This window comes from Anser anser, assembly GCF_964211835.1.
Source record: "Anser anser genome assembly, chromosome: 3".
NCBI classification, from domain to species: domain Eukaryota; kingdom Metazoa; phylum Chordata; class Aves; order Anseriformes; family Anatidae; genus Anser; species Anser anser.
This window is the reverse complement of record NC_139722.1, coordinates 113,885,753-113,912,907: the sequence shown is the minus strand read 5'-3', so window position 1 is coordinate 113,912,907 and position 27,155 is coordinate 113,885,753. Positions and strand designations below refer to the sequence as shown.

Here is a 27,155-nt window from a genome sequence, read left to right as displayed (position 1 = left end):
ATGTTGACGTGATGGCAGCTAGTTGACGGCTGGAGTAACAGCAGAGGGGGTGTCCAAAGGATGAAAGTGATTAAAGTTGCCTTTAGCTCAGCCGCTCAGCCACTTGCCAGTCAGATGGCAGTGGGTTTTGAAGCTGACCTTGCGTTGAGTCCCAATGAGTTAGCTTGCCAAGTGGTTCCGGGATCACACTTGTGTTGTCATTGTTTCATTACTACAAAGATCATCATCGCTACAAAAAATGTCGTGCGTGTTCTTTAATTTCTGAAGATGTTGCATGCCCAGAGCACAACTGTCCTCAAAGCCTCTCTTGTTTTACCTTTTGGCTTGTTTTTTATATAGCGGAAATGTAGTTATACCTAGCTAGCTACACTGAAAATAAAAATTTGCGGTCTGCTCAATTGCCACCTGGTTCCCGCCCATGTGGAATGGTTCTTTGCATTAAGTCTCTTCCTTGGTGGACCTTTTCCTCTTTCTTCCTGTTTGTTGACCCAGGGAACGCTTGTGACTGGGACGCATGATGGTTATCACAACTTCTGTGGTTTTGTTTTTTTGAGCCTGTGAGACACACAGCGATCCAGGCAGGAGCTGTCTTGCATTGCTGAACAGAGCTTGGATGAGCTCAGGGAAGCTGCTGATTTCTGTGTGCAAAACATGGCGGGGAGACATTGCTGAAGGCAATCATGGTTTCAATTTGCCTTCCCAATTTTTCAGAGTATAAATTGTATTAATTAAATGGTATTTTAAATAGCACTTGCAATAATTGAGAACTAGATAACGGAGAACTAGACACAAAATGTCAACGTTATTTTGGAGTAATCCACTAGTCCTACTTAATTACTTATTGCTTCTTCATCTGATGACAAGTTTGGTTGTTAAAGAATTTCATTAAAAAATGAGCCAGCATTGAAAGTCCGTATTGAAGCCAAATGTGTGGTTTCATGTTCAGATGTGGAAGGTAATTAGTCCATACTTGCAGGAAGGGCAGCTGTAACCTCAGGTTACAGCTTCTGTAGGGCAGTGAGGATATCATCACTAAACTGAACTCATTTTTATGTTGTTGTTTTTTTGTTTGCTTGGGTTTTGTTTGTTTGTTTGTTTTTCTTTCTTTTTGAAAGTATTGGGAAAAGAAGGGGCAAAGGAGCCCTAAGACCAAGGACAAAATGATACCAGGTGAGATAATTGAAGGACCTTGGGTGGCTTGCTGTTGGTCGGTTGTGGCTCCATTTTGGAGCTGCAGATGAAAACGGAATGTGTTCTGGCAGGGGGGTGTGGAGTGCTAGTTTCTAACCTTAGAGATCCACTGCCATCTCAGTACCTTTAATACAACACAGGTCTTTATTTTGGGCAAGAAGGGGGACAAGGTAAGAAGGAAATGTGATCTGAAAGGAGCTAGCTTGTCCCTGCAGCCTGTGGTCTCCACGTGTAACCGCTTCCTTCCTTGGTCCAGCCATGCCTGGCCAGCAGTTCCCAGTGGGCAGCACAAGTGTCCGTGGGCTGCTGCTCAGCTCTCCTGTCCACTCGTCCTCACTGGTTTATTCCTTGCGGATTTCTTCCCTGAATCCAAGGTTGATCTGGTGTGCCTGCTGCTATTCTCTTGAGACACGCAGGAGATTCATTGCTACGATGCAAGTACTGCCCTACCTGATAAGTCAAAGGGAAGGTGCTGGGGGGTGACTGAGCCCAGCAGAGGGGGCAGGAAAGTGTGTGGGGACAGTCCTGCCCCACTGAGGTTGGCTGGAATCGACTGCAGCCACTAAGCAAGTCAAGTCTGGTCTGCTGTGTGAACTGACTGTCTTTCGCAGGGGAGGCTTGCTTCCATCTCTTCCACAAGCACAGCATGCTGCTGGAGTGGCGTTTCCCTCGGACACTCGCAACTCCTGTCTGAGGCTGTGAAGTGGAGAGCAGCAGCAGAAGCAGCCAGAAACTCCTAGTTGCAAGGTCGGTGATCATCAGCATTGAATGTTTTACTGCGGCAGCGTGTCCTAGAATTCTAGGGCTGAAAGGGATCTTGGAGAAAAGTCTCATTTCTCCGCAGGCTGTAGGATGTGCTGAGTCAGGGGCAGCAGGTGTGACAAAGTGCTCCTGCTGGCCCTGCAGATGTGAAAGAGTGAAATGATTCTTTCATCTTGTCTGTTCTCTGCACTTCAGATAGACTGTGTGTTCTTAGATTGGCAGCTGGTGTTTGCTGCCCCATGATAAAAGGACTCTTAAGGAGATCTCTAGCCTCCCTTGGTAGGCTGTTTTTCTACTATGATGAAAAGACTTCAATATGAATCCTTCATAACAAAAATCAAGTCATTTTGTTCTTGCAAAATGTAGAATATTTAATTATATGCTTGTTTTGCATCTCAGAAGTCAGTGACCCTATCCCTTAGTCTTCCTTCTCATTCATTCTTGTTTCCTCCAGGTTTTGTAGTACCTTTGTTCTTGTTACCTTCTGAATTTGTATTTTGCCTGTGAGTTCCCCACTGTGCAGTGACTCTTCTGCAGGATTGTGTATCTCAGGCTGCACTTCTGTGCAGCACTTAGGATTATTACTCCTAGAAGAAAAGGTGATGGTTGTTAAAAAATCCCCTTCAGCTGCCGTTGATAGGATGGTGTCTATTAAAATTACCCAATAGTGCTAGTTGAAGAGGAATTTAATAGTGTGCTAAAGATCAGGGTGCTGCAAAAGGCCTCCTAGCTATGAAGCTTTCTTGTGCAGGGAATGAGCAAAACAGGCATTTACAGGACCCCTCGATTCTTCCTACCAGCCAGATCTGCTGGTGCTGCTACAAGTATATTCCTACATCCTTCTGTTCATCTCAGGTGCTGGAGAACATAGCAAACTGGCAGTTACTAAAGAAATGTAATAAAGGTACCTCATCCGATGATGTTTTCCTTACATAACGTTCCCCCTGTCCCTGGCCCCAAAAGCCTGACTGACTAGGTAAGAGCCCCAGCCATCTCACACCCGCAGGGAGTTTGCATTATATGAATATAAAGAATTTGATTCCCATGTAGCCTGTTGGTGGCCACTGATTTACAGTTTTAGAGTGGCTCACATGCCAGATAACAAAGATCCATGAATGCTGATGTTCTACTGAACAGGAAACCCTCTGGTTTTCCTTTCCCTGGGTAAAGTTCCTCTGATGACTCTTCCCCAGCTCCCTTGTCCTCTGTAGCTCAGTATCATGTTGTGTTACTCAACTTCAAAGACCATCTGGAGGAGAGGCCTCTTAGGAAATAACGCTAGCGTGTGGCATCGTTTTATTCCTCTCTCCATACAGTTGCCAAAAGGAAGCAGTGTCTGCAGGGTGGGGTTTGCCATAGGCAGAGCAGCCAGCACACAAAAGCCTTTTCAGGCCTTGCGCTTCCAGTCCTACGAGCGCAGCTCTAGCAGAAGAGGCGTGAGCTAGGCGAGTCCAGCACTGGCTGTGCTTTCTTGCCAGCTGGCGATGCAGTTCATCTGCAGCACAAGTCCCTTCCTGCTTTTAGAGGTGGCTGCCTGTAATTTCGTGTCCTTTAATAGGTTTCGGACTCTTGGGGTTGTTCTTGTACCATGGCTGTGAGGGTGGGCTCAGCCCTTGCCTGAGTCTTGCGGAGGCCTAGTTCATTCCTGTCTGAGTTTAAACACTCCTTGGCTCTATGCAGCAACAGGTTTTTTCTCCACTGGATACAAAAAGCAGCTACTTCCCCTTCTTCAGAGTCAGGTGGGGGCTGTTGCAAGCCCTAGTAGGAGACAAAATATTTGAATGCTTTAATATGTTGTTGTGCGTGAACTTGTTTAAAATATCTTGAACGATATAAAAGTCTAAATGTAATGATGTGCGTGCAATCAGTGTGGCATTTCTAACTGTTAATGCTAGAAAAAATACTTAAAATGCTTAAAAACCTGCTTACAGAGAGAGGAAAAAAATGCCATCTAGTTAGCGTATTGGTAAGCAGACATTTCTATTGACATCTCTACATTTCTAAAGAGAAAAAGCTGGGTCATGAAGGACTTTGTAATCTAGACAATCAAGATAAAAGAATGGCTACTTAGTTCAGGCTGGCATCAGCAAAGTAAAAAATGGGTGTATATAGTATGCTTTTACCAGTATGGGCAGGTGAGCACAGGAGGAGCTTTTCCATGCCTGCTGATTCTCCATCAAATAAAATTCTAATCAAAACTGTCTCTCAAAATGACATGCTGGAGCTCAGCAAAAGTTGTAGGATTATATAGGAGGTTAAGCCACAAAGAAAAACTGAATCAGTGCAGAGTGTTGTTGTATTTGTACTTGTTTTCTAAGTGCTTTCAGATAAAGTCTGCTCTCACAAACTATTTACAATTGGATCAGTCAGCTGTTGTTGGCAGCTGCAAAACAAGCTCTTGGGACTTCTGATCAAAGCTCATCTTGAGACAACAGAAAGGCTAAGACTGACATGGAATATTTCCAAGTAAAGGCCTCCAGTGAGATGCTGCTGCTCTCCTGTCCAAAAATGAAACGGGAAGTGGACCAGCTAGAGATGACTTCAGAGTTGGTAGCAGTGACAGAGCAGATCTGATGCCTGGAAAGAGGCATGGGAGGCTTTGGAAATGAGGCACAAAGGCGTAAAACAGAAACATCACAGTAACAATCTTTGCCCATGGCTGGAGTTGACAGAGGTCCCACAGCAGCCAGTTCCCACCTCCCTGTAGCCTGATGTGGCTGTAGGAGCTCCCCATGTCATGGGCTTACCTTGTGAAACCTATTCGGTGTCATCAGCATTAACTTACTTTGATGCATGCTGCCTCGGCTGCCCTCAGAACGTGCAAAACGGCTTGAAGTAGGTTCTGCGCGTTGCTCACGAGCAGCTCCGAAGAGGACTTGCTCTCTGCAGTTACTGCTTTTACCCTAAAAGATATTTTGAAGTATTTTACTACTGGAAAAGCATCAGACAGTGGGCTTCTCCTGTGTGGCCAGGTACTCCAAAGCCCAAAGAGGTGTCCCCTGCGCTATTGTGGCAGGTTTCCAGATTTGGAGTGCAGGGGAAAGAGGGGCAGACAAGATAGGGGAGGAAAGGGCTGCTTACGGCAACCAAAGGAGGAGAGGGAGTGCTGTTGGTTGTAGCTGAGCTGTAAGGGCTACCCCCAGGTCCGACAAGGACTTCTGGAGACCACCGTGCACATCTCTTTGAGGAGGGGCCACCGGCCTTGGGGGGTGGCTGTCCCTGTCTGCAGCAACCCACCTGGCCACAATGCCGAGCTGGCTGCTGATGGTGTGGGTCTGCTCTGCGGCACGCAGCAGCTCCGAGGAGCAGCTCTTGTCTGGGCAGTTCTTCGCAACAATGCGGCCAAACTTGACAACCACCTGCCCGTCAGAGGCGATTTGCCTGGCACAGGCGACAAGCTGTTCATTGCTCTAAAACAAAACAGAAATGTGTTGCAGGAGAGAAGGAGAAAACAGACCCCTTTCTTGTAAGACAGGAGCATGTGGAAAGGCCAGGTGTGTTCCGAAATGAGGAAAGGACTGGACACAGGACTTGCATCTCTTTTCAGGAAAGTAATTCCCAGTGCTTTGTGCACTTCCCAGTGTAATTCCCAGTGGCACCCAGTGCCACTCTTAGAAGGGTGGGATAATGCTGGTGTTTCAGCAGGCACTGGGCAGCTTTGTCACTGGGTTTGACCACACTCTTGAGGAAAAAATCTTTTCTTTATGCCTATTAAAGTGCTGGGGTAGAGGGGGTGAAACACTCCATACCATGATGGGGCCCTTCTTCCTCAGAAAATGAGTCATGTGAAGCATCCTTGTTGCCATGTCCTTGGTGACCTGGGACATCCTGCTGGGGCCACTCCGCAGCATGTCACTGTCTTCTCCCTCATGCCTCCTAGGGCTGCTGGCAAGGGAGACTCTGAGAGGACCGCTCTGCTGCTGTCGAGACAAGAACTGAACAGATTTAAAGTCTGGAGTGTGCAGATGCATCGATGCTGAGAAGTCTCTGCCTGCATGTTTCTGAAGCAGTTTTGGGTGAGTAAAGGAGGCAGCACAGCTGCCTGCCACCTCACTGAGTCTGCTCCGCCTTCCCACCCAGCCCTTCTCTCCCCTGCCTTCACCCACAGTGGGACTATTAAGTCCAAATGCCCCATACCATCATCTCCTGGAGCTATTTCCAAACAAGCGAGAGCTGTCCTGTAAGCTGACAGTGTCTGTGGCAGAGAAGTGCAATCAAGTACTCTAACCTGCTTTGCAGAGTGATTTGGGTCGTGCTGCTGAGGCTTTTGCCAGCTTCTGGCAACTGGCAGCAGTTGTGGTGGGAACAGGGTGGCTGGTACTCCCGAGGAAAGCTTGTGGGGAGGGGAGGTGAGGAGCTGAGCAGAGACGGGCAGTATTTTAGGGAAGGGAAGGACAGTACAGCCACCAGTTCCTCAGAAAGAGGATGTTGGAGATGGGTTTATTTATGCAAGGGTCTCTGTCAAATCAGATACCCAGAGCTCAGCGGTATGGGGTACCCAGCATCTTGATAGTTAATGGACGTTGGCCTTGCTCTGGGCAGAGGATTGGACTACTGACTTCCAGGAGGTCCTTGCCTACCTCAGTTACCCCAGTACTCCCCAGTGCGGGTAACAGGGCTGACTGACGGCCCTGACAATTGTGCTGCACTAAGAGTTGATGGGGGAAAAATTACTGTACCATTTCACGTGCCTCTCTGGCCATTCTGCTTGTGCATCCACTCCTGGTCAGGTGAGTTTCTGCTGATGTTGTGTGGCTCACAGCACCAAGCTCTTGGGCTATGGAGAGCTTGGCTACGCTGCTGTGCTGTCTTGGAGAGCACCGGTTCCCTGCATTCTGCAAACATTGTCTCAAGAGCTCCAGGACGTGCCCACCAATGCCCTGAACAGCCTGAAGCCGCGTGACGAGGTAGTGTGCTTGTGCTGACCAGTACCAGACAATGCTGTCTAGGTGGAGATGCCTTGGGTCCTGGTGGCTTTGGAAGAGCTGGCTGGCGCTGCTCACTACATCAGATGTCAGAATCAGGAGGTGGTCTGCGACGGAGAGCAGGTTTCCCTGCGACTGCAGTTGAGCAGTGGTCTCCAGGACATCGTGGAGGGTAGTTCTGACCCACTGAATGTTGGCCATTAGCTGACTTGCCTTCTGTTCAAAAGCCTGTTTGCTCTTCTCCCTTCCTTCCTCAGAGAGGGGAGACAGGGCTGGTCGAAGGACATCTCGGATGACCTGTAGATGTTCGGTATTGGCCTCCTCCAGGTGGAGCAGCAGCGCCTTGACCCTGAGGGCCAAGTCTCTCTGCAGGAGCTCAAAGCGAATGTACAAGCTGGCAGTAGACAGCGGGGAGACCAAGAGGGTGTTGGAGGCATCCAGCAGTGCTTCCATTAGCACCTTTATCTCCTCCTTGAGGGCTAGGATTTCACTGCGACCACAGTCTTCAGGGCAGGACAAGTAAGAGAGCCAGGCAGCCTCCTGCAGCCTGAGGGAGTTCTCAGACACAGCAGCCAAGAGGCTCTGAGAACAAAGCTTGCTCTTCATGGCACTTCTCAGCTCCCTCAGGAACAGGATGTCCCTGCCTATGAACTGATCCACAGCACCCAGGAGCACGTGCATGCTGACAGCCCACTGGACACAGTGCAGATCCAGGCTGGCCTCTCCCAACCTGCAGGAGCCCTCAAAGGACATTGCTTTCCCAAGTAACACTTTGGTGTTCATCTGAGCATGTGAAAATTTGGCTTGGACCTGTAGAAAGTTCTCCCAGACACCAGGGAAAACAGGATTTTGCTTACTACCACACATGCTTGCAATGTCCCCTGCTAACTGAACTGCTTCTGCTAAGCCCATCATGGTCTCGTCCAAAGCCTGTTTGCTGCTCATGAGGTCAGCAGACGAGATAAAGCTGAGTACTTGTTGGGACAGGCTATACCAAGAGCCTGCCACAGCTGCTAGGCACTCTTTGGTCTCACAGATCCTTTCAGAGAGTGAGAGTGCCATTTGGAGAAGTCTGCCTGGATGACGGAGCTGTCCTGCGGCTGTTTCCCTGGCCAAGCTAATAACACACGGTGTCAGTGAGACAATCTTCTGGTACTGCCCCAGCATCTCCACCAGGGGAGACTCAGCCACAGGCAGTGCCTCCTTTGCTGCCTCGATACAGCAGGTGGAAATTTCAAGCAAGGCGGAGCAAGCAGCATTGACAGCTGCCATATCGTGCGCTCTCGTTGCTGCTAGGAGTGCTGTAATGACAGAGAGCGTATCTCCTTTCCTTGGAACAACATCTGGGTGTAAGTTACCTGCTTGTGAAGATGGATGACTTAAGGCATCTTCCTGCAATGTAGCTTCAGCAGTGATGGTTTTCAGCCCAGCACACGACGGGCTGAGTTCAAGCTCCCTTGTAACATCAGTACTCCGTACTTGTTCCCGGAGAGGGCTGAGGATATCTGGGTGGTTGGACCCATCCAGCCCATCTTGGACGTGGCGAGCAGTATCCATCAGACAGCTCACTGTCTTTGAAAAGACATCCCTAGTCTGGAGGCAGGAGAGTGTCTCTGGACAAAAGGCTGTGGCTGCTTTCAGCTCAAGAATGGAGCTGGCCAGCTGTTCAACCCAAACCAGTAAGCCGTTCCTGAAAATGGGGTCTGTGGCACTATCCACATACCTGGTAGCAGCTTCAGCGACCCACCGAGCCCAACGGGTGAGGTTAGCTGCATGCCAGGAGAGCCTTTCAGGGTCCTGACTGTCTAGGGCCTTTTCACACCATTCCCTTTGCTTGGCCATTTCCTGGGTGGATAGCTTAAGGAATTCATGCATGCTGACTGTCTCCTCAAAACACCGCAAGAGGCTTTCTGTCGCTCCAGCCCATGTGTGGTACAGGGACTGTAGCTGCTCAGCACTGCTCCTCTGGGCTGTATTTCTGCTCACTTCTGTGAGCAGTGGAGGGAGACTGGCAAGGAGTCTCTTTAAATACTCTACCCAGTCTTGGATTTCTCTAGCAGTTTGTGTTTCGGTGCACCTGGCCAGAACAAAGTCTGCCACTCTGAGCATCTGCTGGGCGTGTGTGAAGAAGGTGGCAGTGAGGGGCTGAAGCTTCTTTAAAAGTCCTCCTTGCACTGCTGGAAAACACCCTGCACCTCCAAGGCTAAGGGCTTCTTTGACTAACTGCCTCAGGGGCTCCTTAGCTTCAAAGAAGGTGTCGAGGATTTGGTGCAGAGTAGCTGTAAGCACTGCCTGGTCAAGATTCTCCACCTCCTCTCTCATGGTGTGACATTTCTCCTCCAGGCTGCTTTTTCCCCAGCTTGGCCTTGTCTGTCCCTCCTCTTTGCTTACATGACAGCAGATACTTTTCCTCAGCTGCAGGAGAACACAGCAGTGTTTTACCAGATCCTGCTTGAGATCTGGCCCGGACGTGTCTGCTAGAAGCATGCAGTAGAAAATAACCACTTCCACATGAGCGCTGAACTCGCTGTCAGAGAGGTATGCTGGGTCTGGGTGAGAGAGGAGAGCCAGCAGCCTGCACACGTGCTGGGAGAAGATCCCATTTCTGTCCTGTAGCTCCTTGCTGCCTGTGTTGTCGACAAGCAGGGAAACAAGCTCTTTGATGGTCCTCTCCATCATCTGGAAAGCGTAATCCTTGGAGAGGTTGACTTGCTGATCCCAGGAGCATTTAAGCTGGCTGTGCTTGGCTGCATGGAGCAAAGGAACGCATTTTTGAAGGAGCTGCAAAGTTTGGACCAAGCTGGTCCTTCGAGGAGAATCTCTGAGTTCCTCGAGGTGCTTTGCTGTCAGGTTGTTCAGCAGAAGTAAGGCCTCAGAAAAGTTCTGGAAAGCAGCCAGAAGTCCTGGCATGTTCTCTGCATCCCGCAGCATGCTCAGGCACTCCAAAAGCCAGTTGGCAGCCTGAACTATCCTCCTCACCCCGGCAGCGTCTTCGATCTGAAGGATCTAACCAGCACAGCAGAAAAAATGGTCAGAGTGGCTAAGGCTCACACATCACTGTTTGCTGTTTCTTACCTTTGCACAGCTACGAAAATGACACTGCAGCCACCGCAGGGAAGAGCAGAGGTGTTTTGCCCAGCAGACCTGCCCTAGTGAGAGCATAAGGTGAAGAAACAACCATGGCTCCAACTAGAGCTTTCCCAGCCCCTGCCCTATGGAGGGGAGATCTTGTTCCTCCTGCAGCCTTCCCACTGCTGTGTCCTAGCCCAGCCTCCCCCACTGCTCACTTCAGCACCGTCCCCATCGTGTGCTACCTTCATGGCCTCTGTGAAGACCCTCTTTGCAGACGCAGCCAGCCCCTCCCGGTGGCTAGGGATGTCCGGATGTACGCAGAGCTTGCGGGCTGCCAGCAGCACGTGTCTCCCTGCCAGGACAAGGGACTCGGCCACAGGACGCGTCTCCTCCTTGTATGCCTCATCGCTGGCCTCCTCAGCCAACCTGGAGGAGAAGCCATGGGGCTCAGCTCGTCCCTGTCCCATGAGTAGTGCCCACACCAGGTTTCCTCTGCCCACCATCCCTTCCTCCTCACTGTTTACCGCCCGGCCACCTCCCACCTCTCCAGCAGGATGCAGGCAGAGAGCACGGGAGAGTCAGGCGCTGTGCTCTGTGAATGCCCCCAGCTCAGTTTCTTTGCTGTCCCTTTCTCCTCCTTCCCAGCCCCCAAATCTGGCTGGGAGACACCCAGCAAAATTACCTTCTTGCAACAGAAGCGAGTTCTTCAGTGGCTTTGGCAAATTTTTCTGCGTTCTCCTCTAAATTGGGAAAGGTCTGATGCATCCCATCTTTGCATTCCAGGGCGAGGATTAGATGACAGAGCTGCGCAGCCATGGGGCAAAGGATCTTTTGAATAGCTTTGTTTTCTGTTAGTATCCCAAGGTCATAGAGACAAAAAGGCTCCATTGTGTCCTGCCCAGAGAAGTGAAACAACACCTGGGATTGTTAAAATCCTTTGTGGTGCGTAACAGTGATCGGTTTTAATAGCGACCTTGGTTTTGGCTGGCAGTTATGGCTTTCAGTCCCAAGGGGATATTGGAAATGCTACCGGATGTAATTTCTCCCAGTCTTGCAATGAGGTCAGCAACCTGCATTTACCCCAGTTGGGGACTTCTGCCCCAGCTTTCCCAGTGTGGACCCCCCATTCTGTTAATTGTTCAATATTGATCTATTAATTATTCAACGTTTCTATTTCAATAGAAATAATTAATGGCATCTCCTGTATTCGCTGTGCAATCACACCGTCAGCCAGCATGGTGAACATCCCGCAGCAAACCTGAAAATGTGCCGCGAGGTGATCCCCTTCATGCCAGGGGAGGCCTGCCCAGCCTGCTCACCCACACCAGGATCCTGGCAAGGCGCAGAAATTCAGTGTGCCCCTGCTGGACGAAACGCTGCGGTAGGACCTCGCACCTCAGGGGCTGTGGAGAGTGGAGCACAGCACGAACCTGCCGGAGAGCAGGCTTTGTGTTGCTCTGCCGCCGCTCAGGCTGCCTGTGAAGTGTCCAGGGCATCTGTAAGTGGAGCTCCCCGTGAATGCATCCCGCCGGCACCTGAGCTGCCCTGGTGCTGACAGCTCGGTCGCTTATCGGCTCCCATCGCAGCGGCGTTACTCGAGTCCCAGGCACCAGAGTATTTCTTTACTCGGCTGCCAGCGAATCATGGAGGTGGAGGCAAGTGGCCGGGGCAGGACTGCAGGCTGTGGCCACACTGAGACCCTGCGGCAGTGACGTTCTCCCAGGGCTGGGGGGCACGGGGAGTGTTCACACTGGCCCCTTCCCAGCCAGCTCTGAAGGATGCCGTCAGCGTTGCATTGTGCACATGCAAATAGCTCCAAAGCCAGGGATACAAACCCACATAGGCGAATTAATTATATATTAATTCCTGCTGCAGATGCTTTGAAAAACAGGTGGAAAAGAAACACATGCTGTCAGTACAGCGAAAGCCTCCTCCAGATGGCAGGTTTTTGGGGTTGCAGCCCCGTTTTGGAGTTGCCAATCAAAATGGGGTGTATTTTTAACTGGGGAGTCAAAAACATGGTTTTCTGGCTTTGCAGAAGCACCGCGATGTCATCTTTAACAGCACACAAGGCTGTATTTTGGGCAAGGAGGGGACAAGGTGAGGAAGCAATGTGATCCGAGTGTTTCCATGGAGAAGCAGTGACGGCACAGCGCCCGGTGAGGTGGCTGGCACGGGGCTTGCCGGGAGCTGTAGTCCAGAGGCACAGAGTTCCCCGGGGGGATTCCCACTGTGGAGTGGCAGGCGGTGCTCCCCGTCCTGTGGCGTTCTTGGCACTGGGCGAGGGAAGGTGGGATGAGGATGGCAGGAGCCAGTGCTGCACCAAGCAGCTGGCTGCAGGGCTGCTGTGGATGGAGCGGGTCTGCCCTGAGGCACGTATTGTTCAGATTTCACCTTTTTAAGTGCTGTAACCACGTCTGTGTGTGTATGCAGCCTGTCAGAACTTCATAGAGTGCGTTTCAGCAGCAGCCCTGGGATCCAGCACACAGTGACGTGAGTGCCAGTACAGCGTGTTCCCAGCATGAGCCCTGTGCCAGGGCTCAGAGCAGCAGCGTGGCTCACCGGCTGAAGAGCAGCGTGCAATGCCTCAGGGTAGCAAAGTTGAGCCCAAATCAGGAACCCTGCTGGGACCTGAGGTGAGTTGCTGACCCATGGCAGCACCAGCCGCCTTCTTTCATGGGGAAGAGGGAATGGGATTAACACAGGACCTCGGTGAGGCTGGGAGGTGGAAGGATGGTGTTGGTTTTTGCTCCCAGACTGAGCCTGGATGAATTTGCCACTCGGCAGCTGTTTGGTCGCCTTTGCAAAATGAGCCCATGGGCCTGAGTTAGGTTTCAGTAGCTTCATGTCACAAATTAATACTATCTCAGCCTACTAAAACACATGGAGCAGATGGGCCTGGAGAGAGAATTCTCCCTCCCAAATGCGCCTGAGTGCCATGGTGGAGCAGCTGCCACATGGACTGACAGAGCCTTCCAGCTCCGCCACGGGCAGCCACGTAGTGAGGGCACTGGTGCTGAACTGAATTAGGAGGGACTCAGCTGTAGTTTGGGGGTGGGACACAAATGTGTGTGAGACAGAAAATGGGCACACTTCCTGCCTGTTCTTCTGGCTTTTTCTGTATGTCTTTGCTTGATGAAGAGTGGCCCCAGGAAAAGACCTTTCTGCCCGGAGCCTAACCTTCAGCATTACCTCCTGTGTTAAAGCTTAAATAATTCTGTGGAAACTAACAGAGGAATGTAAAAAGCAGTCAGATCTTCAAAAAAAAAAAAAAAAAAAACAGGAACGCTGAAGTTCAGGTTGGGATGAATCGACTTCTTTTCTTTCTGGCATACTCAGAGTGTGCAGCTAACGTGGGAGGGGGTACGTGCTTTGACTGTGGAGTGGTAAGGGCTGATCCTGGTGAAGATGCAGCCATCAGCAATGTGCACTGTTAATGAACATCCGTCTAAGAAAGTGATGGAGCTGGGTTTCTCTGCATTGTTGGCACTTCATCCCAGCGGTGGCTGATTGTTCCTAACACCTACGCATGCTTTAAGCAGGCTGTGAATGAAACCACCCTTATAAATGGTGCCTGTGGGGTGATGCGTGCTGCCCCCTCTGAGAGCTCACCAACCCTTTGGCCACAGTGGGGCACAGGGGGGCCTTTTTGGGTCTGGCCCAGAAGTGCTGGGGTGCAGGATGCTCCGGCAGGGTCCAGCTGCCCTGAGCAGCCTGTCACCCTCTTGTTTTGCAGCTTTACCCACTCTGTATCAGAGCACTGCCTTTTTCCAGAACATTGTCTTCCTTAGTTCTTTTCCAGAGGTATATGCAAGAGTGAAATCCCTTTCAAATACCCTTTTAACTATTCTGATTGTATTGTATTAACCCTTTTTAACTATTCTGATTGTTTTTAACTCCTGCACAGTTCCCCCTTGTTGCAAAAGTGCAAAAGGTGATTGATTGCAGCTGCTAAGACAGGTGTTGGGATGTTTTTTTAGAAGCAGTTTTAAGAGTTTCTGCATGTTCTCACCGTGTTACTGTAAATGCACCAAGCGCATGTTGCAAGCACTCCCAAAATGCAGGAGGCAAAATCCCCGTGACCTGCCCCTTCCTTGAGTATGGGGTGGGCATCGTATCCCTACTGTGAGGGGTGGTGCGGGGTGGGGGCGTGCGGCACGGAACATGCAGCGTGCATGGTGTGCAGTGCGCGTCCTGCAACAGGCGTCACATGCAGCACGTCCCGTGCAACGTGCATCATGTGCATTGTGCATGCTGTGCAACGTGCATCCTGCACGGTGCAACAGGTGTCCCATGCAGTGTGTCCCATACAGCGTGCATCCTGCACGGTGCCGCACACACCACGTGCTGCGTGCATGCCGTGCACCGTGCGTGGTGCAGTGCGCACCGTGCAGCACGCGCAGCGTGCAAGGCGCCGCCCGCCTCGCACACGCACTCAGCGCCCTGCAGCGCGCACCCTGCCCCGCCCCGTGCACGCGCCCGCCGGGGCCGCGCCTCCGGAGGAGGAGGAGGACGAGCAGGAGGAGGAGGAGGCGGTGCCTGGCCTGGCCTGGCCTGGCCGCGAGCTGCGCCGCGATGGACAGCACGGGCAAGGAGCGGGAGGCCGTGCAGCTGATGGCCGAGGCCGAGAAGCGGGTGAAGGGCTCGCACTCCTTCCTGCGGGGGCTCTTCGGGTAAGCGGTGAGGGGGCCGGGGGGGGCCGGCGTTATCCGGAGGGCTCGCAGGCCGAGCTTGTAAAAAGTGGGGAGGGGTGTGTGCGTGCAAAAAGCAAAGGGGGTGCACGGCGTGCAAACGGGTAGGTTGAAAAAAAAAAGGGGGGGGAGGGTGCGTGGAAAACTAGGGGTTCAAAGCGGGTACGCGAGTACCCCCCATAGCGGGGGGGCAAGCTGGCGGGTGGGGGTCCCCAGGAGGGATCCCCAGAGCGCACCCCGTGCTGCAGCCGGGGATGTGATGAGCTGCTCAGCCTTTGCAGCACCGCCAGCCCCCGCGGCGGGTCCCCAGGCGAGCGCGGCGGGGGCTTGCTGCTGGTTGTCCCTAATGGCCGTGGCCCTCACCAGGATTTGCCCAGGAGAAGGACCGTTTCTCCCCAGAAAACCTCCCCGCGCCATAGGCACCCTGTGGGGTGCAGTGGTGTGCCCCCCGGAAAGAGGGATGAGCTCCTTTGCAGCATCGCTGCTGCATCGGTGCTGCCGTGCAGGCGTGCGCACCGCCCGTGCGGGTGTGCAGGGCTGGCAGCGCATCCCCTGCTCGGATTGACGTGCCCGGCGTTGCGCCCAACTCCTCTGAAGTGCTGGAGCCCCCTTCGCTGGCGTCGCGCCGGCAGCTTGGCTGTTCCGCATCCCAGAGCCAGCCGGATTTTGCTGAATAATTCCCTGTCCCTGTGCAACAGCAAGGGGCAGAGTCCTTGGCCCTAGGAGCTGCAGCGCTCGCCGGGGGGGCTTTTAGGAACAGTGTTACTGCAGCAAACCGACTGGGAGAGGGGCCGCAGCTCGAGGGACCCCCAGATGGCATGATACAGGGGGTTTTCGAGGGCTTCCAAAGGGATCCCTCAGTCTGGAGGAACTCCAGTTTGTGGAATCGCCTGACGATGTCATGTTTTCAAGGAAACGAGCGCTGAAATCGTAATTCAGAGACTTTGTCTTGAAAGCAGGACTCGGCTTAAACTTTGCTCAGGGATGATACTGGCACAAAAAGACGGGGGAAAATCGCAAAGCTTTCTTTTTGCTGCACCCAGCCTGGCTTTTCCTTTAGAATAGGTATTTGTGGGGGTGTGAGAGCTGTGTCTGGAAGGGCTTTGAAAAACTAGTAGTTCTGTCTCCCTCGAGCTTTATTCTGTGTGCCATTTTAAAAATAGTTACTTAAAGAAAAGAGCATTTCTGGTGATGCTGCCACGGAGGTTTTGAGGTTTTTAAACCACAGCCTGGAAAAATGGAGTGCCCCCAGCCCAAAAGCAGAAGTTTTAAAAATAAATTCCTCGTGGCCCTGAGGCAGATGCACCAGGCGGGGCGCGCTCCAGGCATAATCCTGGCGGGCAGCTGCCCTAAAACCCTCGGTGTGATCCAGCAGATTCAAGAGGCGAATTTCTAATTTTCTTTGGCTAAAAATAGATGCAAGAGCGATTCCTAAACAAGCTTTGGACAGAAGAAAAATGGGCAAACGCTCTCCTGGCATTGTCCCCTCGTGTCTGCGCTGCAGGGAGGGAATCGCTGCCCTTGGAGCTTGTTGGCAGGGCAGCGCGGCGTTGTCTCATCGTGCAGTTGGATTCACCTGGGTTTCTCCTTTAGGCTTTGCTTTTAAAATATGAGAGGTTCTACTTGGGCTCTTCTGTGCCGGCACTCGTGGTTGCTTGGGGTTGTTCTGCGTGTTGGCCACTGCCTGCATTTCACTTTGGGTTTAATTCCTGGTAAAACGGGCAGTGCTTGCCGTGGTGGCGGGGCGCGTTGGCCTCCCAGTGGGAGCGAGGCCACCAGGTGTCCAGCCAGAGCCCTTATCGACAGCCAGGCTTTTTCCTGAGGAGCTTCCTTAGCTTGCAGAAGTGCTTTCTGCTTTTTCCTTTGTTCTGAGACTAGAAACTGGCCCATTTTGGATGTTTCGTGGGGTTTCCCATTACCTCGCGCCTCTTCTGGATGTAGTTTGTGCAAAATGCCTCTTGCAAGGGCAGGAAAAGCAGGCCTAATAAACTGGCTGTGCTTAGAAATGAAATGTGACTGGCTGTCAGGAGGAGGAGGAAAAAGAGACAAAACCACATGTTTTCTCCCCTGCTTCCCGCCAGCCAGGCTGGCTCGTCCAGGGTGTCAGGACTCTGTGTTAAAGAAGGCAGCAGCGAGTGTGCAGGAGTAAGTCCATGAAGAAACCTGTGTTCAATTAACAAAAACTCTCTCTGGAGATGAACTGAATTCTCGTTAATCGTCCTGGTCAGGAGGCTGAGTTATGGTGCTAAAACCCAGCAGTTAGACTTGTTCCGAGTGCTCCTTTCCCTTGCGCTCCTAGCCAGAAAACAGTTGGAAGCGGGTGGCTGTGTTGGTGTTAGCTCCCATTAGCTTCAGGTGCTCATCCCTGACGAACGCCTGTTCGTTCCGCAGGCGGTCAGACAGTAAGTTTTTAATTTTTGGTTTGCTGTAAGTTACCTAAATAACGCCCAGTTTGTCATGTGCAAGGCTTTGTTTCTGCAAGTGTTTTCACCAGGTGTATCTCATGAGACTCGTATGAGCTGGCTCCACTTGTGCTCACAGATGAGTCAAAGAGCAGATCGAGCTCAAGGCTCCAAATTCTTCAGGAGCCTGCAAAACCATAAGTTGCTGTTTCAGGACTGGGCTCCTGTTGGCTTTTCTGTCCCTGCTTAATGCAGTGAAGATGATCTGCCTCCCCTTGTAGCATCACCCGGCCGCTGCCTGCTCCGTGCTGCCGCAGGAGTGGGGAGTGGCGGCAGGGAGGACTGGAACTGCTGCCGTGCCTGGGTGCTGGCATGAAGCGTCGTCTCTCCCTGCCCCAAAACACCGCTTGGTGTTGCAGGAGAAGGTGGAGGCAAGCCCTGAGCGTGGCACAGCTGGGCAGCCATTCGCAGCCTAATGCCCAGTGGGCCAGGTCACCCCAGCGCGCCCTATTTGAACTTGTGGCCCCGTTTCAGTGCCGTGTTTCACTCCAGCACGCAGTGACGGGCTCTTGCTCTGTTCCAGGGGCAACACCCGCGTCGAGGAAGCCTGTGAAATGTACACCAGGGCTGCAAACATGTTCAAGATCGCCAAAAACTGGAGCGGTGAGTACAGCCCACGCTGGTCATTGCAGCCTGCCTGCGGGCCCAGCTGCCCCTGGCAGAGGGAGCCAGAAACTCCATGGTGTAACATCTCACCCTGCTCATTGTGGTCGGGAGAGCCCACTTGGGGTGTCTGTCCTGGCTGTGAAGGGGACGTGGGGGAAACATTTCAGCCCTGGCTGAATGCTTGGGGAGATGCTGGGGGGGGGAGGTTCGTAGCCAGGTGACCCGCGCGTACCCGAGCATTTTCCTGCAAATTCTCTTGGCGGAGCTGTGCATCCCAGGCTGTCTTCGTGGGGATTATCTCTGTGGTGATGTGATTTCTAAGCTCTGCCCAGTGATTTAAAATAATGGGAAGGTGGGCAAAGAGGGGTGACCTGAATGTTTATGTTAAATCACCCATCTGGGTGTAGTTTATCATTTTCAAACTGAACCTAGTAGCCAGCAGGGAAGCCTGCTAAAGGCACTGCCCTGGGCTCGCTCCTCCTCGCTCCTCTCGCTGTGGGACTGGATGCTGATTTCATGGGAAGAGGTTGGCGTGAAGCAGAGCATTGCTGTGCCAAACCGGGTTGAAAATACCTTTGGGGTGGTTGCACCTCCAAAACTTGCCAGGTCCTGGGGAGCAACAGGTTTTGTCATTTTGCTGCAATTCTGCTCGCTGCGTGGGACCGTGGGGGTGCAGCAGGTTGGTGTGTGCTTCTGTCCCAGCTGCAGGAAATGCATTCTGTCAGGCGGCCAAACTGCATATGCAGCTGCAGAGCAAGCACGATTCGGCCACCAGTTTTGTGGACGCTGGGAACGCCTACAAAAAAGCAGACCCACAAGGTAAGAGGGACAAAATCCGGGATTGTTTTGTGCAAATCTTCTTAGTTGCGTAGGAGCCGGTGCGCTGAGGCTTTCGTAGTCAGCTGGTCTGTGTGCCTTCAGATCCTCAGTGCAGGCTACTGTAAAGCCTTAATAATTGCCTGGGCTTCTCCTTCTTAAAAGCAGTCAGGAAAGATAATTACTAAAGTTTAACGTTACTTGCAGAACTTGGCTCTGCAGCTCTGCCGCTGGGATGGCGGTTGTGGAAAGGAGAGAAGTCAGGAGACATCCTCAGGGGAAAAAGGATATGAGAGCCTGGGGAAGGGATGCTCTGCGCCTCTCCTGCGCAAGGAGATGGCACTCATAGTGAAGCAGGAATTTGGGGACTGTTTTGGATGATGGGGCCTAGTCAGCATTCCCTCGGTCTGCTGCCTGGACCAGCACGTGCTGAGCTGTCCTCTCCTCTAGCTGCTCTCATGCTGTCTCTGATGCTGTCCTTGATAAGCTTTGGAGAGACCCTGGGCAGAAGCGTGATGAGGGATGCGCCGGTGCAGTTTGCTTCCTGGTTTAGCTTGGTTTTGGAGAAACATTCACCCGTCCAAGGAGGGTCTCGGTTCCGGGTGGCAGTGGGAGGTGCTGGAGGTCCCAGCACCACTTCAGGTGCCACCACGTGGCAGAGGGGAGGCAGGAGGGAAACAGATGGACCTCTGCTGGGATCGGGATAAAAGGATAAATGGTCTGGCTTACTTCAGTCTGGCTGTGAAGAGCAGGGTTGTGGTTTTCTGGGAGCCCGGTGTCTTGGCTGAGTGTGCGCAGACAAAACGGCCCAGGAGCATTACTGATGCTTTCCCATGCCAGAGAGCTGTTGCAGAACTCTGAAGAAACCACTCAGGGCTGATGTCATTGTTCTGTAATTGTGGGAGAAAAAAAAAATAAAAAATTTTCCTAGAAAATGGCAGCCCCTGTGTGTTTACAAGTCTGGTGTTGTGAGTTTTGCTGTGTTTGGGGATGCAGCCTGGTGATCGAAGGCCATGAGTTGTTTGTATTTTGCCCATCCTAATCACCTGTTAGCACTCGGTGTCAGGGCTTCTGCTGTGGCTACGCAGCACACAGGTGTTTGTGGTGGGTGAATTGGGATGAGGTTTGCAGAAAGGTGGGGAACATAACGTCCTCAATCCCTGGTGAATGTGATGTCAGTCATTCCACATGCACACATGTACACTTGTAAGCAGGTATTGATATAAGAAGCTGTGCTGTGATCTGGTGAAGAGAAATGTTACTGAGATCTGGTTTTGGAGGGGGGAGGTGTTGAAGTGGGGACTCTGACGTGCTGGCTGACTTTGTGTTGTTTTTCCTGAACACTCATGCTGCAGAGGCCATCAACTGCTTAAATGCAGCTATTGATATCTACACCGACATGGTAAGAAGCTGCACTGGTTGCTTGTGGGTGGATGCGTATTACGTGTGTGGTTGAAAGTGGCGCAGCTCGCTGTGGCACTGCCGCTTTGTTGCGGCATGTGTGTGGGGCACGGAGGGAGCCCCCCTCTCACGTGCACCCTATATCTTCTCCAGGGGCGGTTCACCATCGCTGCCAAGCATCACATCACCATTGCGGAGATCTACGAGGCTGAGCTGGTAGACATTGAAAAGGTAAGGATGGCAAGCCCTGCTGGCACTGCTGTGCAGGTGCTGCAGGCGCGGCTGCATTTCTCTGCCCGGCCAGAGTAGCGCCGGGGCCAGCGCGTATGCCAAAACTCGTCTCCCATCAGACATGAGGCTTCTCTGGGTACGTGCAGGTCACCCATAGTTTGAAGTTAGTTGAAGTTAGTTCCCGTAACGGAGATCCTACAGCAGGAAGCCTGCACCTGGATTTCTGATCAGGATTACATCAAACATTCGTCAGCTTGACCAGCTGCAAATCTTTCTCTGCTTGAAGTTTGCAGAACAAAAATTTACAGTCTCTAGGTACTGTTTTATAGAAAACCATTTGCCTCTTCAGCTCCACTTCACTGGGTCCTGTCCACCTATCTTAATGATTTCAGCGTTCACTGTCCATGTGCAGCACCACTTTAAGTGAGCACTGCTGCGTCAGGGCAGTTCTGCTAAAATATTTACCATATCGTGGCAAAACTGGCAGCAGCCTTGCTGCACTGTGGTTTTAAATGCCTGTAGTCAATACCTCAACAGTAGTGTCACCTTTATTAAACGTGCTGCGGAGCTTGGAACCATTAACAAGTACGCAGTCAAATTTTCAAGGGCAGCCTCATGTTTTGAGTTTGCTGGGTGCCTCGCTTCACCAGAAATCCTGCAGCACGCTGTCATCTCGCTCCTTTCATCTGCAGAGTGGAAAAGCTTTTGTAAATGTGGTCAATGTACACTGATCTAACCAAAAACTGTAATTTAGAAGTGGTATTCAAGTGTAAGGTTTCTGTCCCCAGGCGATTGCACACTACGAGCAGGCTGCAGACTATTACAAAGGAGAAGAGTCCAACAGGTAAGTGGTCTTTGTGAAATGGTCACTTACAGCAGGGAGGGGTCAGAAATGGGGATTTGTCCTAGATTGCACACTTGCTTACACGCCTCACCCAACAGGCTCTTCTAAAATGTCCTTTGATAAGATGCCCAAATTCTACGTAAATATTTACAGCTTTGCAGCTCTGATACCTTGGGGTGCCCATGCCTTCTTCATGCCAGCTGTTTCCAAAGAATTTCTGGGTTCTCACCCCAAGATAAGACTTGTCTGGCTTGGGATGCCCATTTTGGGTGCACAGAAAGCATGGAGGGGTTGAACAGTGTCTGAAACGTGGCCTATGCTGAACTGAAGGTCTTCATCCTTTTCCACGTGTATTAATTTCAGCCATAAAAAAAATAAATCTCCTAATTTGCAGCTTCTGGGTCCCACTGTTCTATATGCTAAGTAACAGAGAGAGTGCTGGGAGATAGCAGGGCACGGATGCTCTCCCACAGGAGAGCACTTAGTAGGTGATGGTATTGATTGCAGTTCCGCCAACAAGTGTCTGCTGAAGGTCGCAGCCTATGCCGCGCAGCTGGAGCAGTACCAGAAGGCGATAGAAATCTACGAGCAGGTGAGCGCGCGTTGTCCGACGGGCAGCCTCACAGCTCTCCATGTCTGCAGCTCCTGGCCCTTGTGCTGGCACCCGGACTGGGGTTGGAGAGGTCCTGCCTTGCTCCAGTTACAGAAATCTCAGAGTTTTGCACTATAAAACAGAGTTGTGCCTGTTACCCACAGATAAATTGTTAGGGACTCTTCCACACCTGGGGCACTTCAGGTTTGCTCAAGGGCTGAAAGGCTTTCTTGTTTAAATGATGCCACAGATCAGATGAGAGAGAAATCGGAGAAAGCGCAGAGCAAAAAATTACTTGAAAATGAAAAGCTGATCAGTGTATCAGTCTTACAATATTATTGTGACCTGGAAGCTTCTGCTCTTGCTTATTTTGGAGCTGATCGTGCCATGTTGACACAGATTGCTCCTTGGCTTTTACGAGTTGATCTAGCTTCTTTTTTTTTCTCCTTTTTTTTTTCTTTTCTTTCTTCGCCTCCTGAATTCATCTTTTTCTAGAGAAAGGCCAGGAAGGCAGGGGGGAGGAAGTCTATAAGTACACTTCTGATGGCATTCAGAAATATGTTTTGTCACAGAATTTCCCCCCAAATCAACCAACTTGATTGCTCTGCCTTTGTGTCCAATATTGACTTGGGAATACCGGCAGTGGTGCTTTTGTGTTTCTGGGGGGCTAATAGCAGAGCAGGCTTTCACGGAGCGGACTTTGCTTTCCCTGTTCTGCCTCAGACAGGCAGCCCTGAGGTTCCAGGGTGGAACCCTGAACCGGGGCAGCACAGGCAGTGGGCCCTGGGCTGCCTGTGGGTCTCAGACTGCTCTTTGGGGCACTTGAACTCTGTCTGGCTGCCCAATAGCTTTCTGCAGCCACTGACATTTTGCAGACAGTTGTGTGATGCTGTCTAATTTTAATCAGCTGTCATGTTTTTAATTCAGTTCTTAATGATGCAGTTTTCTTTCCCGACTCTAATAATGTCTTTTTACACATAGGTTGGAACAAACACAATGGATAACCCTTTGCTCAAGTACAGCGCGAAAGAGTATTTCTTCAAGGCCGCTCTGTGCCACTTCATTGTGGATGAGCTGAACGCCAAGGTCAGTGGGCTCGGACCGTTGCCACCCGGCCCGTGGTTTTGCAGGTGCAGGGGTTTGCATGGCTCTTGCACAGGCTGCAGCATCAATTCCCGTGCACTTGTTCTGTTCTGAAAGAGCAGCAGGGAACAACTGCGCAGAGCAGAGGGGGGCTGGTGGCCAGCATGTAGCTGATGCTCTCACCTGATGTTTGCTGGGCTGAAATGGCAAAAACACCAGTGTGAGCAGAATTAAGGGTGAGCCCCAGCTCTTCTGGAGTGGGAGGTGCAGAGGTAAATTGGGGCACACGTTGCAGATCCTCCTTATAAGCACCTGGCTCTGAAAGCTGCTGTGTTGCATGCAGGGAGTTTTCCTTGTTTCTGCTCTGCCTTTGGTCTGTCTGTGTTCCTGCTTTGTTCATGCCTGAGTGATATCTCAAGCCACAGCTGCCTCTGGTCAGATTGAGGCCAAATTCTGAGCTCGCCTCTTCATTTCCCTGCACTCTTGGATTTGCTGTGAATACTTTCTCGAGCTCTCTGTGTGGTTTTAGGACTAGAAGGTGAAAACTGAAATAAAAAGCAAGGAACTTTGTGTGAAAAGAGCTTAGGGGTGTGCTTCTCTCTTTCAGCTTGCTCTTGAGAAATATGAAGAAATGTTCCCAGCGTTCACAGATTCACGGGAATGCAAGCTATTGAAAGTAAGTAAAGCCAATGTTAAAATAACACTCTTGTGTTTGGAAATGCATACTGCCCTTTACTTTGTGCTTTTTCACCTTGCCATGTATTTGGTCTTTTACTGAAACATTTTAGAGGACATTAGACTCACTTTGCATGGGATTTACACCAAACTTGTGGGAGTAGCAACAGCAGAAAGATGATTACTCTAGTTAACTTTCAAAAAAAAAAAAAAAAAAATCTGGGTTGGCATTTTAATGGGTTACAAAGGTGTTGCTGCTGGACATGTGGGTCTGGGGAGGCGGTGTCCTGCAGTCCCCTTTCCTGGGTTTGAGAAGCAGCTCGTGCACCAGCTGCGCGGAGCACGCAGTAGCATTTTCTAAGTTTCTTATGGTGTTTTCCTAGAAACTGCTGGAAGCCCACGAGGAGCAAAACTGCGAGGCATACACTGAGGCTGTAAGTACTCGTGTTTGTGTGTTGTGTGGCTGGCTGTTTCTGGGGCTCTTTGATGTGGCCTCCCCTTTTGTCTTGGTTTTGGTGTGCTATGTTACGTGTTTGGTAACCGGAGGCCTGAGCTCTGAGCACAGCGACCTTGCTTGGTGCTGAGAGTCCAGGGGGGCAAAACAGCGGGCAGGCTTCACCATCCTGCCACAAAACGTCCAGGGGGAGGAGGTAGAAATTAGCAAAGCTGCTTCCAGCATGTGTTCTAGCAAGTCCCAAACACAGTACTTTAACTCAGAGTGAGAAACAAATCATTTTAATAAAGATACCGCCAGTTATTCAATGGGGTTTGTGCCAACCCCTTCCTGTGCCCGACAATGGCTTGTAGTTCTTTGTGTATTATATTTATTTTTTTACCTTGGGAAGAGTAGAAGGTTTAAAAGAACATGCTTTGAGAAATGCAGAATGCTCCTTTTGCAGCAGTATTGTGTATGTGCTTTCTAATATGTTAGCTTCAACTGTTCTTTAATAGGTGAAAGAATTCGATTCAATATCACGGTTGGATCAGTGGCTTACAACCATGTTGCTTCGCATCAAAAAGTCAATTCAAGGAGAAGGGGATGGGGACCTGAAGTGAATTGTTCGTGGTATTTGTGGCATGCAGCCTAAGTAATCTGTTCTTGTGTTACAGCCAAGGACCACTATGGGATACGTGATAAAACTATCTAGCTTAATTTTGTTGCTTATATGACAAATGACTTACATGTTTCTTTAGTATCCTGCTCTTTGTTGTGATAACATGGGTAGATGAGAAAGGTTGCTCTGGGTATCGCTGGCAGATCTTTCTAGGGTGAAAGAAACACTGCTGGCAGAAATCTTTCTTTTTGTTAGCTGATGAGCCCAAAGTTTGCACTTGAACTACTTTTCCCCCCTGCTGTTCTGTCTTAAGGTTCAGTACCACTGAGTTGAGCATGTAAATATTTTGTCCATGCCCGTACAGTACAAATAATAGCTTCAGATCTGTTGCTGTGTTGTTACTGTTTCCTAGTTTTAAATGGACCTCTGCCAGATACCCTTGGATCTTGTTTTTTTTTTTAATGATTGAGCTTTTTTAATGGTGCTAGTGAAAGGCTTTGTGACTCTTAGGTACAGTGTGCATGTGTGTGTATACATCCTATACAGATACATGTGTGCATGTATAAATACAGAATACGTAACAACCTAGTGCTAAATGCATTACACGTCGAGGACAGGACTGCTTAGATTGGTGTCAGCCCTCCGAATAGTCGTCAGGAGTAGAGCTAGTTAATTGTGTATTTTGTATCTAAGATCTAAATATGAAATGTAAGGCTCTTCTATATTTTCTTGGATCTATTTTTCCACTTATTTATTTTGTGGTGGACCCCATCCCTCCTACCCCAAGATGACAAGACCCAAGTAATATATTTTTCTAACTTCTCATCTACATAAACTCTTCCTGCTGTCTCTACTACCAGTCTTTTGTGTATGCCAGGCAGTACCCGTTAGTTTCTGACCCTTTTGCTGTTGGCTGTGCTGCCTTGTTGTGACATGCAAAAGTGTTGAAGGAGACTTGGTATTAAACAGGAACCTTGTCTTCATTGTGTGGGTGACAGAGGAATTGAGCGTGCTTTGAAAAGACAGAGACACTTTAAAAATTCTTGTAGTAATTTTAGAAACATATTTTAAAATGTCTGCAACCACGGCTCTTCTGTGCAATGCTTTGTTTAACTAGCGGTGGTTAAGCTACCTACTTCAGGCGTGTATGTTGAGGGACTTGTGATCCTATGCAATTTGTCAGTGGGAGTTGTCACTTAGTATTTCTCTGTAATGAAGTGTGTTTCAGTCGCACTGGTGCTGCACTAAGAGTGAAAAATAAGCTGATTGGTTTGGCACAAATGCTGTTTAAGTGGGCCTTCTTCCATGGCCAGCACAGGACTGACCTGGTAGCCCCATGCACAGCTTTGGTGGGCACTGCTGCCCTGTTGGGACTCTGCTCCTTTTTTGTCCTGATAAAACAGTTGCGTCTGCTTGTACTGCGGCAGCCAGAATGCTGGCTTTCACACTTCTCTTCAGTTTGTTTTGTATCTAGAAACTTATTGGAGTACAACATTTGACTGACTCCTTGACCTAAAAGGCTTTTAGTGTTATTGAAGTGGTACTGTTATCTACTGCTTGCTCATGCAAAAGAAAACCAAAAATTCTCCTGGTACATGCCTTTTTTTTTTTCCCTGACTGATCTCACCAGTCACTAATTTTCTCATAGACTGTTCTGTGCATCAGAAAGTGAAGACAAGGCCCGTGAACTGTGCAAAACTGGCAAGGTGAGTTCATTGAACAGCTGGGAAGATGCTGAGTCTTCCAAGCAGCTTCAGTTTGCTAACTTCTCAGATGCGTTTTTACACAACCAACCTCTGCCTGCACCAAAACTCTCTCTTCAATTTGAAACAAGGTGATCTATGTACATCTATTCCACAGACTTGGCAGAGAAATATTTTGAATTCCATTTAGGTTGTGGTCCTGGTCTGTCTTCACCTGAGATGCTTAGCTTATCAGAAGGAAGAACTGTCATTTTCCCAGCATGTCCCATGGCTGTACCAGTCTGTCACATGTTTGTGCCACAAAACACTTGGCTTAGGACACAGCTAGTGTGGTAGGTAGATACTCTTATAGCAAAATTTGGATTATTTGCATATATGGTTTCATTTTGTACGAGAGGGCCCAAAGCTGTAACTGCTGCTGAGCTTATGTGTGGTAGAAGGACAGGATTGGAACCCTTCTTGTTTAATCTGCTTCTTTCCTTGGTAAGCAAAGACCCCTTATATAGTGAGGTTTGTCTTGACTTGGCTCCCACACTGTAGGAACCCCGGTGAGGGCACGCAGTGGTTGTGAGGTTTCACTTTTGCTAATGTCACGCAGAACCGAGGCGAGCATTTTATGCCTCCTTTTTTGTTCATTTTTCCAATTGTATTGTGCACAGCTGTGGTAAGATGCTTATGTTGCTGGTGGACCAGAAGACCGTACCCATGGGGTTATGTGGTCTGCTACTGTGCTCTGGAGTAAATATCATTAGAATACAATCGTTACTTCTGTATGTTACCTCTGTATGTTACTTCAGCATGTCCTCCAGTATAGCAGTGGTAAATTGTGACAGTTTTAAAATGATGATCTGCCAATCTCCTGTATTCCCCCCCCCCCCCGGTACACAACTCTCTACTATGAACACTTATTAATGAAATGGCCTTAGCAAGAATATAACGTTTTGTGTGAATCTGTACATTAATAAAGTGAAAATCATGAACAGAAATAGCGCTAAATGTCCTTTACTGGAAAATGCGAAAGGCAAGCTATAAAGCTAGAGCCTGAG

At 50.2% G+C, this 27,155-nt stretch overlaps 2 protein-coding genes across 2 annotated transcripts; one reads left to right on the top strand and one right to left on the bottom strand.

The window, feature by feature from the left end:
- Positions 1 to 139: 139 nt before the first annotated feature.
- On the bottom strand, positions 140 to 14,159 carry LOC310896834 (uncharacterized protein). The gene is made up of 7 exons (XM_083829666.1): positions 10,633 to 14,159; positions 10,193 to 10,376; positions 6,633 to 9,884; positions 5,703 to 5,888; positions 5,191 to 5,363; positions 4,739 to 4,856; positions 140 to 3,711 (listed from the first exon to the last, which is right to left on the bottom strand). Exons 1-7 carry the CDS (start codon positions 10,836 to 10,838, stop codon positions 3,505 to 3,507), a joined length of 4,326 nt encoding a protein of 1,441 aa, XP_083685792.1. The 5' UTR covers positions 10,839 to 14,159; the 3' UTR covers positions 140 to 3,504.
- A 151-nt stretch (positions 14,160 to 14,310) lies between these two features.
- NAPB (NSF attachment protein beta) lies at positions 14,311 to 27,095 on the top strand. Its single transcript, XM_083829676.1, has 11 exons — positions 14,311 to 14,623; positions 17,627 to 17,706; positions 18,412 to 18,528; positions 19,881 to 19,927; positions 20,080 to 20,157; positions 20,946 to 21,001; positions 21,509 to 21,593; positions 22,575 to 22,679; positions 23,284 to 23,352; positions 23,735 to 23,785; positions 24,303 to 27,095. Exons 1-11 carry the CDS (start codon positions 14,526 to 14,528, stop codon positions 24,405 to 24,407), a joined length of 891 nt encoding a protein of 296 aa, XP_083685802.1. The 5' UTR covers positions 14,311 to 14,525; the 3' UTR covers positions 24,408 to 27,095.
- Positions 27,096 to 27,155: the final 60 nt, after the last annotated feature.

Coding starts and splice junctions, on each gene's coding strand:
- LOC310896834 (XM_083829666.1), bottom strand. CDS start 10,838: ATGGAGCCTTTTTGTCTCTATGACCTTGGGATACTAACAGAAAACAAA. Junction 10,377..10,632: donor CTCGCTTCTGTTGCAAGAAG/GTAATTTTGCTG, acceptor CTTCTCCTCCAG/GTTGGCTGAGGAGGCCAGCG. Junction 3,712..4,738: donor CCGAGGCAGCATGCATCAAA/GTAAGTTAATGC, acceptor GTCTCCTACTAG/GGCTTGCAACAGCCCCCACC.
- NAPB (XM_083829676.1), top strand. CDS start 14,526: ATGGACAGCACGGGCAAGGAGCGGGAGGCCGTGCAGCTGATGGCCGAG. Junction 17,707..18,411: donor GATCGCCAAAAACTGGAGCG/GTGAGTACAGCC, acceptor CTTCTGTCCCAG/CTGCAGGAAATGCATTCTGT. Junction 23,786..24,302: donor GCGAGGCATACACTGAGGCT/GTAAGTACTCGT, acceptor GTTCTTTAATAG/GTGAAAGAATTCGATTCAAT.